The sequence below is a fragment of the Coregonus lavaretus genome, assembly GCF_964263955.1.
Source record: "Coregonus lavaretus genome assembly, chromosome: 28".
NCBI lineage: Eukaryota > Metazoa > Chordata > Actinopteri > Salmoniformes > Salmonidae > Coregonus > Coregonus lavaretus.
Genome location: NC_140015.1, coordinates 41,973,565 through 41,985,423, shown reverse-complemented (window position 1 = coordinate 41,985,423; position 11,859 = coordinate 41,973,565). Strand labels below are relative to the sequence as shown.

Genomic DNA, 11,859 nt, shown 5'->3' with positions numbered 1-11,859 from the left:
TGGAGGTCTGGATTTGGAGTCACCCTGTCAAAATGAGGCTCAGTAGTGTGTGTGGCCTCCACGTGCCTGTATGACCTCCCTACAATGCCTGGGCATGCTCCTGATGAGGTGGCGGATGGTCTCCTGAGGGATCTCCTCCCAGACCTGGACTAAAGCATCCGCCAACTCCTGGACAGTCTGTGGTGCAATGTGGCGTTGGTGGATGGAGCGAGACATGATGTCCCAGATGTGCTCAATTGGATTCAGGTCTGGGGAACGGGCGGGCCAGTCCATAGCATCAATGTCTTCCTCTTGCAGGAACTGCTGACACACTCCAGCCACATAAATATAATAATAATATGCCATTTAGCAGACGCTTTTATCCAAAGCGACGTACAGTAATGCGTGCATACATTTTTTTTTTGTGTATGGGTGGTCCCGGGGATCGAACCCACTACCTTGGCGTTACAAGCGCCGTGCTCTACCAGCTGAGCTACAGAGGACCACATGAGGTCTAGCATTGTCTTGCATTAGGAGGAACCCAGGGCCAACCGCACCAGCATATGGTCTCACAAGGGGTCTGAGGATCTCATCTCGGTACCTAATGGCAGTCAGGCTACCTCTGGCGAGCACATGGAGGGCTGTGCGGCCCCCCAAAGAAATGCCACCCCACACCATGACTGACCCACCGCCAAACTTGCTGGAGGATGTTGCAGGCAGCAGAACGTTCTCCACGGCGTCTCCAGACTCATTTTGGGGCTCTGGCAGTGCTCCTCCTGCTCCTCCTTGCACAAAGGCGGAGGTAGCAGTCCTGCTGCTGGGTTGTTGCCCTCCTACGGCCTCCTCCACGTCTCCTGATGTACTGGCCTGTCTCCTGGTAGCGCCTCCATGCTCTGGACACTACGCTGACAGACACAGCAAACCTTCTTGCCACAGCTCGCATTGATGTGCCATCCTGGATGAGCTGCACTACCTGAGCCACTTGTGTGGGTTGTAGACTCCGTCTCATGCTACCACTAGAGTGAAAGCACCGCCAGCATTCAAAAGTGACCAAAACATCAGCCAGGAAGCATAGGAACTGAGAAGTGGTCTGTGGTCACCACCTGCAAAACCAGTCCTTTATTGGGGGTGTCTTGCTAATTGCCTATAATTTCCACCTGTTGTCTATTCCATTTGCACAACAGCATGTGACATTTATTGTCAATCAGTGTTGCTTCCTAAGTGGACAGTTTGATTTCACAGAAGTGTGATTGACTTGGAGTTACATTGTGTTGTTTAAGTGTTCCCTTTATTTTTTTGAGCAGTGTATATATATTTGCGAGAAAAAACCCCATTGGGGATTGGAAGAGATGCAGACAATTACATTGATGGAAGTTACAATCTATCTGCAATATTAAAGATGATCTACCCCGCAAAAAGAGCATTGAAGCACGAGGCTAAACTTACAAATATATGTTTTATTGTCACACACCGGATGGGTGCACTGAAATGTGTGGTTTTACAGTGTCAGCCACAGTAGTACTTTACCCCTGGAGAAAATTAGGGTTAAGTGCCTTGCTCAAGGGCACATCGACAGATTTTTCAACTTGTCAGCTCGGGTATTTGAACCAGCAACATTTCGGTTACTGGTCCAACACTCTAACCCAGTTGTCACCAACCTTTTCTGAGTCAAGATCACATTCGCAGTCAAAAAGCAAGCAGAGATATACCGCTCAGATTCTTTTTTTAAAACATTACTTATAAAATGTAACGTTAACCTAATAACCAAACTCAAGCTTTGATAACAAAATAGATCAGTTGGTGTAGGTAATTTGCAAATAATTAGCTTTTTTATTTTACTGAACTGATGGTACCTGCATCTGATGGTCATGGTGCTTTCAAGACAACTGGGAACAACCAAAAACGAGGTCAGAGTTCCCGACTTGGTATTCCATGTCGGATGACCATTCAAAAAATATTTTTCCCAGTCAGATCTAGTTTTTTTCCAAGTTCCCAGTTGTCTTCAACGCACTGATGTCGGAAGTTGGAGATTTCCAAGTTCCCAGTGGTTTCGAACACGGCGTTATTATAAAAAATGAGAGGTTTCACTCTCGCCACAATCTGTCCAAAAGAAACCAATGCGTGTAATGGGCTTCATTTGGGTTTATTTTGTCGCCAGCCTTCCCACCTTTGGGACGACACCCGTTGTCAGGGCGGAGACATGAAGATCTCGTCATTATATACAGATCTCTGCTCTCCATAAAGCCAGCCAGCCATACAAACAGCCTTCCAACCTTTGGGACGACACATGAAGATCTCGTCATTATATACAGATCTCTGCTCTCCATAAAGCCAGTCAGCCATACAAACAGCCTTCCCTCCCACTACCAGGCGTCCGCATGGTCCTAAAGTCTACCCTTTAATCCCCTAAACTGCATTTGCCTTCTAATCGGGATTGGAATGATTTTAGTAGCCTATTTTAAATTGTTGGTGTTGACCTTGGTAGAGTCGCCCAATGAACACCCTGAGTAAAAGTGTCTTACTGGTACCTCTCTACTCTCTCAGGCATTGGCTGTCAGCGACCACTACCCTGTTGAGGTGAAGCTGATTGGTTACGCCCCTGCTGCCTGAGCACGCCTCCAGGAAGTGTTCAGACGGTTCAGACACTCTCAAATTGCACCCTATTCGCTTTATAGTGCACTGGTCAAAAGTAGTGCACTATATAGGGAATAGGGTGCCAGTTGAGTGTCATCAACATGACCTGTTTCAATTAAACTCTAACTGTGCTCCTGTTTATTGTTTGTGTCCAACATTCAAGCTGAAACAAGTGCTTTATAAGAGATGGAAGAGCATATATGATTTGCAATGAATTCTATATTCCTTTTGGAGTTTCGTTCTGTAAGCCCCTCAGTAACAGCTGAGATTCCAGTGGAATGACATCAAATCCAACCAGATACACCTATTAAACACGTATGGCTACAGTTTGATCAATTAAACCCAGACCACCATTTGAAGGTTACAAGATTACTTCTCTAAAGCTTTTGTCTTTCCCAACAATCTAAAAAGGTGGCTTGGGGTGGTCTAGCGGTCCAAGCCGCTGCCTCTGGATCACATGAACAATGTACCGCTGCCAGCATGGGTTGGAATCCAGCCTAGTGCTCTTCCATCACTCTCCTCTCTCTATCCAATAAACAAAGACTTACAAATATACAGTATAATAGTATATACAGGGAAACCCCGCCCTAAACCAGTGACATCATGGAACATGAAACTCAACACACACATTCCATGGAAGGTATTGTAAAGATGTTTACTTGCAAACCAACAGTACAGGAAAATATCATACGAAAACAAACATTATGTTCACAGACAAAGGCAAGAGGACGATAACTGTACAATCACCGACATCGTAACAGTGCTGTGTGTTTCAGTCAAAACAGTCAAATGTTGTGGCAGGGGGAATAAGGCCAGGGGTGTGTTCATTAGGAACCAAACGGGCCAAAAACAGGGAGCGGACTCCCTGATTTTGTCCAATAAGAATCGCTTGTTTTCATTTTCTGTTGCACTACCTTTCGCTACGGTCTGCACTAACGAACACACCCCTCTGGTGTATTCAGTGACATTAAACGTTCTGAAGTTTGCAGACAGAAATAGAATGAAATAGTGACAAAATGTCCTATTATATATGACAGAAAATAATTTATTTTCTACACATTACATTTCTAATTCAACGTCCTGTAACGTTATATCCTCCTGAACAGACCCCGTGTTCAATCCAGCAATGGGTGGGAAAACCATATACTGTCAATCACACACTGAGCTGACCAATGGAAACTCTTTAAATGTGGAGGGGAGTGAGCTGTCATTGGGTGGATCCAGTCACTGTTCCCGCCCACTGTAAGAGTGACAAGGCTGGTTCCCTTCCCCCATAATTAATGGCTTGAGGCTGGGTAGTGTCCCAACTGGCATCCTATTCCCTACGTAGTGCACTACTTTAGACCAGGACCCATAGACCTCTATAGGGAAAAGGGTGCCAGTTGGGATGCAACCGGGGGGTGTCTCTCAATAGTGAAGGAGACGAGGAATCCACTTCAGACTATTGAGACTCACCCTCAGGTTACTTTCACACGTGTGCCTGGGCATCAGAAGGCATCCTCTTCAAGGATGGCTGTGTTCCAATAACCGTTCCTTAACTCCTGAAGGGTGCACTCGTTCCCCACAAATGTCCTCTCAAATCTATGAAGGGAAGTGAACAAGTTCACACGGGAGAAAGGAGAGATAATTGGGACGTAGCACCCTATTCCCTATACAGAGCCCTGATCAATAGCAGTGCAGTTAGAAGCCCTATGGGGAATAGGGTGCAGTTTGGGTCTCAGACTAGACCTTTCTACTCTTGAGCATCTCCAGGTACATGCGGAGGGACCTCTGGATGGAGTCTTTAGTGATGAAGCTCACAAAGTTGGTGATGTCAGCTTCCCTGTTGGACAGCAGCTTGTCAATGGTCTGTTTCCTCATCATGGACTTGGTGATCTGCCTGGCATGGTCTGGAGGGAGAGGAGAGGTGTATAGGTTAGTGTTAATATAATATACACTGCTCAAAAAAATAAAGGGAACACTTAAACAACACAATGTAACTCCAAGTCAATCACACTTCTGTGAAATCAAACTGTCCACTTAGGAAGCAACACTGATTGACAATAAATGTCACATGCTGTTGTGCAAATGGGATAGACAACAGGTGGAAATTATAGGCAATTAGCAAGACACCCCCAATAAAGAAGTGGTTCTGCAGGTGGTGACCACAGACCACTTCTCAGTTCCTATGCTTCCTGGCTGATGCTTTGGTCACTTTTGAATGCTGGCGGTGCTTTCACTCTAGTGGTAGCATGAGACGGAGTCTACAACCCACACAAGTGGCTCAGGTAGTGCAGCTCATCTAGGATGGCACATCAATGCGAGCTGTGGCAAGAAGGTTTGCTGTGTCTGTCAGCGTAGTGTCCAGAGCATGGAGGCGCTACCAGGAGACAGGCCAGTACATCAGGAGACGTGGAGGAGGCCGTAGGAGGGCAACAACCCAGCAGCAGGACCGCTACCTCCGCCTTTGTGCAAGGAGGAGCAGGAGGAGCACTGCCAAAGCCCTGAAAAATGACCTCCAGCAGGCCACAAATGTGCATGTGTCTGCTCAAACGGTCAGAAACAGACTCCATGAGGGTGGTATGAGGGCCCGACGTCCACAGGTGGGGGTTGTGCTTACAGCCCAACACTGTGCAGGACGTTTGGCATTTGCCAGAGAACACCAAGATTGGCAAATTCGCCACTGGCGCCCTGTGCTCTTCACAGATGAAAGCAGGTTCACACTGAGCACATGTGACAGACGTGACAGAGTCTGGAGACGCCGTGGAGAACGTTCTGCTGCCTGCAACATCCTCCAGCATGACCGGTTTGGCAGTGGGTCAGTCATGGTGTGGGGTGGCATTTCTTTGGGGGGCCGCACAGCCCTCCATGTGCTCGCCAGAGGTAGCCTGACTGCCATTAGGTACAGAGATGAGATCCTCAGACCCCTTGTGAGACCATATGCTGGTGCGGTTGGCCCTGGGTTCCTCCTAATGCAAGACAATGCTAGACCTCATGTGGCTGGAGTGTGTCAGCAGTTCCTGCAAGAGGAAGGCATTGATGCTATGGACTGGCCCGCCCGTTCCCCAGACCTGAATCCAATTGAGCACATCTGGGACATCATGTCTCGCTCCATCCACCAACGTCACGTTGCACCACAGACTGTCCAGGAGTTGGCGGATGCTTTAGTCCAGGTTTGGGAGGCGATCCCTCAGGAGACCATCCGCCACCTCATCAGGAGCATGCCCAGGCGTTGTAGGGAGGTCATACAGGCACGTGGAGGCCACACACACTACTGAGCCTCATTTTGACTTGTTTTAAGGACATTACATCAAAGTTGGATCAGCCTGTAGTGTGGTTTTCCACTTGAATTTTGAGGGTGACTCCAAATCCAGACCTCCATGGGTTGATACATTTGATTTCCATTGATAATTTTTGTGTGATTTTGTTGTCAGCACATTCAACTATGTAAAGAAAAAAGTATTTAATAAGATTATTTCAATAACACAATGATCTGTCTGTCTGGCATGGTCTGGACGGAGAGCAGAGATATAGGTTATATACAGGATCATGTATAGGTTAGTGTATATATAGGATAGTGTAAAGTTCACTGTATATATAGGATAATGTATAGGTCAGTGTATATATATACAATAATGTATAGGTTAGTGTATATAGGATAATGTATATATCCGTGTATATATAGGATAATTTATAGGTCAGTGTATATATATCTGCTGCCATCTGCTGCAGCCTGTCAACTATGCCTCTGCCTATCCCTGTTCTCTCCTCTCCGCACAGGCTACACAAACGCCTCACACCGCGTGGCTGCTGCCTCTCTAGCCTGGTGGTCCCTGCACGCACCACACACCTGGAGTTCCAGGTCTCAGGCAGCCTCTGGAACTGCCGTTCTGCCGCCAACAAGGCTGACTTCATCCCAGCCTATGCTACCCTCCAGTCCCTCGACTTCCTGGCGCTGACGGAAACATGGATTACCACTGAAAACACTGCTACTCCTACTGCTCTCTCCTCGTCTGACCATGTGTTCTCGCATACCCCGAGAGCATCTGGTCAGAGGGGTGGTGGCACAGGAATCCTCATCTCTCCCAAGTGGTCATTCTCAATTTTTCCCCTAACCCATCTGTCTATCTCCTCATTTGAATTCCACGCTGTCACAGTCACTAGCCCATTTAAGCTTAATATCCTTGTCATCTATCGCCCTCCAGGTTCCCTTGGAGAGTTCATCAATGAGCTTGACGCCTTGATAAGTTCCTTTCCTGAGGATGGCTCACCCTTCACAGTTTTGGGGGATTTCAACCTCCCTACGTCTACATTTGACTCATTTCTCTCTGCCTCCTTCTTTCCACTCCTCTCCTCTTTTGACCTCACCCTCTCACCATCCCCCCCCACTCACAAGGCAGGCAATACGCTTGACTTCATCTTTACTAGATGTTGCTCTTCTACTAATCTCACTGCAACTCCCCTCCATGTCTCCGACCACTACTTTGTATCCTTTTCTCTCTCGCTCTCCTCCAACACTACTCACTCTGCCCCTACACAGATGGTAACGCGCCGCCGCAACCTTCGCTCTCTCTCTCCCACTACTCTCTCCTCTTCCATCCTATCATCTCTTCCCTCTGCTCAATCCTTCTCCCTCCAATCTCCTGATTCTGCCTCCTCAACCCTCCTCTCCTCCCTTTCTGCATCCTTTGACTCCCTGTGTCCCCTATCCTCCCGGCCGGCTCGGTCCTCCCCTCCAGCTCCGTGGCTTGATGACTCATTGCGAGCTCACAGAACAGAGCTCCAGGCAGCGGAGCGGAAATGGAAGAAAACTAAACTCCCTGCCGACCTGGCATCTTTTCACTCCCTCCTCTCTACATTTTCTTCATCTGTTTCTGCTGCTAAGGCCACTTTCTACCACTCTAAATTCCAAGCATCTGCCTCTAACCCTAGGAAGCTCTTTGCCACATTCTCCTCACTGCTGAATCCCCCCCCCCCCCCCCCCTCTCTGTGGATGACTTTGTCAACCACTTTGAAAAGAAGGTTGACGACATCCGATCCTCGTTTGTTAAGTCTAATGACACTGCTGGTCCTGCTCACACTGCCCTACCCTATGCTTTGACTTCTTTCTCCCCTCTCTCTCCAGATAAAATCTTGCGACTAGTGACTGCAGGCCGCCCAACAACCTGCCCGCTTGACCCCATCCCCTCCTCTCTTCTCCAGACCATCTCCGGTGACCTTCTCCCCTACCTCACCTCGCTGATCAACTCATCCTTGACCGCTGGCCATGTCCCTTCCGTCTTCAAGAGAGCGAGAGTTGCACCCCTTCTCAAAAAACCAACACTCGATCCCACTGATGTCAACAACTACAGACCAGTATCCCTTCTTTCTTTTCTTTCCAAAACTATTGAGCGTGCCGTCTTTAGCCAACTCTCTTGCTATCTCTCTCAGAATGACCTTCTTGATCCAAACCAGTCAGGTTTCAGGACTGGTCATTCAACTGAGACTGCTCTTCTCTGTGTCACGGAGGCTCTCCGCACTGCTAAAGCTAACTCTCTCTCCTCTGCTCTTGTCCTTCTAGACCTGTCTGCTGCCTTTGATACAGTGAACCATCAGATCCTCCTCTCCACCCTCTCCGAGCTGGGCATCTCCGGCGCGGCTCACTCCTGGATTGCGTCCTACCTGACCGGTCGCTCCTACCAAGTGGCGTGGCGAGAAGCTGTCTCCGCACCACGTGCTCTCACCACTGGTGTCCCCCAGGGCTCAGTTCTAGGCCCTCTCCTTTTCTCCCTATACACCAAGTCACTTGGCTCTGTCATATCCTCACATGGCCTCTCCTATCATTGCTACGCTGACGATACACAACTAATCTTCTCCTTTCCCCCTTCTGATAACCAGGTGGCGAATCGCATCTCTGCATGTCTGGCCGACATATCAGTATGGATGACGGATCACCACCTCAAGCTGAACCCTGGCAAGACGGAGCTGCTCTTCCTCCCGGGGAAGGACTGCCCGTTCCATGATCTCGCCATCACGGTTGACAACTCCGTTGTGTCCTCCTCCCAGAGTGCGAAGAGCCTTGGCGTGACCCTGGACAACACCCTGTCGTTCTCCGCTAACATCAAGGCGGTGACCCGATCCTGCAGGTTCATGCTCTACAACATTCGGAGAGTACGACCCTGCCTTACACAGGAAGCGGCACAGGTCCTAATCCAGGCACTTGTCATCTCCCGTCTGGATTACTGCAACTCGCTGTTGGCTGGGCTCCCTGCCTGTGCCATTAAACCCCTACAACTCATCCAGAATGCCGCAGCCCGTCTGGTGTTCAACCTTCCCAAGTTCTCTCACGTCACCCCCCTCCTCCGCACACTCCACTGGCTTCCAGTTGAAGCTCGCATACAAGACCATGGTGCTTGCCTATGGAGCAGTGAGGGGAACGGCACCTCCGTACCTTCAGGCTCTGATCAGTCCCTACACCCAAACGAGGGCATTGCGTTCATCCACCTCTGGCCTGCTGGCTCCCCTTCCTCTGCGGAAGCATAGTTCCCGCTCAGCCCAGTCAAAACTGTTCGCTGCTCTGGCACCCCAATGGTGGAACAAGCTCCCTCACGACGCCAGGACAGCGGAGTCACTCACCACCTTCCGGAGACATTTGAAACCCCACCTCTTTAAGGAACACCTGGGATAGGATAAAGTAATCCTCCTACCCCCCCCCCCCCCCCAAAAAAAAATAAATAAATAAATAAAAAAGTATAATTGTAAAGTGGTTATCCCACTGGCTATAGGGTGAATGCACCAATTTGTAGTCGCTCTGGATAAGAGCGTCTGCTAAATGACGTAAATGTGCCCTTGAGCAAGGCACTTAACCCTAATTGCTCCTGTAAGTCGCTCTGGATAAGAGCGTCTGCTAAATGACTAAAATGTAAAATGTAAATGACAGCTTTGCACTCTCTTGGCATTCTCTCAACCAGCTTCACCTGGAATACTTTTCCAACAGTCTTGAAGGAGTTCCCACATATGCTGAGCACTTGTTGGCTGCTTTTCCTTCACTCTACGGTCTGACCTCATCCCAAACCATCTCAATTGGGTTGAGGTCAGGTGGTTGTGGAGGCCAGGTCATCTGATGCAGCACTCAATCACTCTCCTTCTTGGTAAAATAGCCCTTACATAGCCTGGAGGTGTGTTGGGTCATTGTCCTGTTGAAAAACAAATGATAGTCCCACTAAGCCGAAACCAGATGGGATGGCGTATCACTGCAGAATGCTGTGGTAGCCATGCTGGTTAAGTGTGCCTTGAATTCTAAATCAATCACAGACAGTGATTGCAGCAAAGCACCCCCACACCATAACACCTCCTCCTCCATGCTTTACGGTGGGAAATACACATGCGGAGATCATCCGTTCACCCACACCACGTCTCACAAAGACACAGCGGTTGGAACCACAAATCTCCAATTTGGACTCCAGACCAAAGGACACATTTCCACCGGTCTAATGTCCATTGCTCGTGTTTCTTGGCCCAATCCACTCTCTTCTTCTTATGGGTGTCCTTTAGTAATGGTTTCTTTGCAGCAATTCGACCATGAAGGCCTGATTCACACAGTTGATGTTGAGATGTTTCTGTTACTTGAACTCTGTGAAGCATTTATTTGGGCTGCAATTTCTGAGGCTGGTAACTCTAATGAACTTATCCTCTGCAGCAGAGGTAACTGGGTCTTCCATTCCTGTCCTCATGAGAGCCAGTTTCATCATAGCGCTTGATGGTTTTTGCGACTGCACTTGAAGAAACTTCCAAAGTTCTTGACATTTTCTGTATTGACTGACCTTCGTGTCTTAAAGTAATGATGGACTGTCGTTTCTCTTTGCTTATTTGAGCTGTTCTTGCCATAAATGGACTTGGTCTTTTACCAAATAGGGCTATCTTCTGTATACCACACCTACCTTGTCACAACACAACTGATTGGCTTAACTGCATTAAGAAGGAAAGAAATTACACAAATTCACTTTTAAGAAGGCACACCTGTTAATTTAAATGCAATCCAGGTAACTACCTCATGAAGCTGGTTGAGAGAACGCCAAGCGTGTGCAAAGCTGTCATCAAGGCAAAGGGTGGCTATTTGAAAAATCTAAAATATATTTTGATTTGTTTAACACTCTTTTGGTTACTACATTATTCCATATGTGTTATTTCATATTTTTGATGTCTTCACTATTATTCTACAATATTAAAAATAAAGAAAAACCCTTGAATGAGTAGGTGTGTCCAAACTTTTGACTGGTACCGTACACACACATATATACATACAGTGGGGGAAAAAAGTATTTAGTCAGCCACCAATTGTGCAAGTTCTCCCACTTAAAAAGATGAGAGAGGCCTGTAATTTTCATCATAGGTACACGTCAACTATGACAGATAAAATGAGGGAAAAAAATCCAGAAAATCACATTGTAGGATTTTTAATGAATTTATTTGCAAATGATGGTGGAAAATAAGTATTTGGTCAATAACAAAAGTTTCTCAATAGTTTGTTATATACCCTTTGTTGGCAATGACACAGGTCAAACGTTTTCTGTAAGTCTTCACAAGGTTTTCACACACTGTTGCTGGTATTTTGGCCCAGTCCTCCATGCAGATCTCCTCTAGAGCAGTGATGTTTTGGGGCTGTCGCTGGGCAACACGGACTTTCAACTCCCTCCAAAGATTTTCTATGGGGTTGAGATCTGGAGACTGGCTAGGCCACTCCAGGACCTTGAAATGCTTCTTACGAAGCCACTCCTTCGTTGCCCGGGCGGTGTGTTTGGGATCATTGTCATGCTGAAAGACCCAGCCACGTTTCATCTTCAATGCCCTTGCTGATGGAAGGAGGTTTTCACTCAAAATCTCACGATACATGGCCCCATTCATTCTTTTCTTTACACGGATCAGTCTTCCTGGTCCCTTTGCAGAAAAACAGCCCCAAAGCATGATGTTTCCACCCCCATGCTTCACATTAGGTATGGTGTTCTTTGGATGCAACTCAGCATTCTTTGTCCTCCAAACACGACGAGTTGAGTTTTTACCAAAAAGTTATATTTTGGTTTCATCTGACCATATGACATTCTCCCAATCCTCTTCTGGATCATCCAAATGCACTCTTCAGACGGGCCTGGACATGTACTGGCTTAAGCAGGGGAACACGTCTGGCACTGCAGGATTTGAGTCCCTGGCGGCGTAGTGTGTTACTGATGGTAGGCTTTGTTACTTTGGTCCCAGCTCTCTGCAGGTCAATCACTAGGTCCCCCCGTGTGG

At 47.7% G+C, this 11,859-nt stretch overlaps 1 protein-coding gene across 1 annotated transcript in view; it reads right to left on the bottom strand.

Moving 5' to 3' along the window:
* Positions 1-3,252: 3,252 nt before the first annotated feature.
* LOC311103667 (enoyl-CoA delta isomerase 1, mitochondrial-like) overlaps positions 3,253-11,859 on the bottom strand; it is a 19,402-nt gene continuing 10,795 nt past the window's right edge. The window contains exon 7 of the mRNA XM_084145278.1: positions 3,253-4,502. Coding sequence (XP_084001404.1) covers positions 4,336-4,502 — 167 coding nt within the window. The 3' untranslated portion in view covers positions 3,253-4,335. The remainder of the gene's footprint in view (positions 4,503-11,859) is intronic.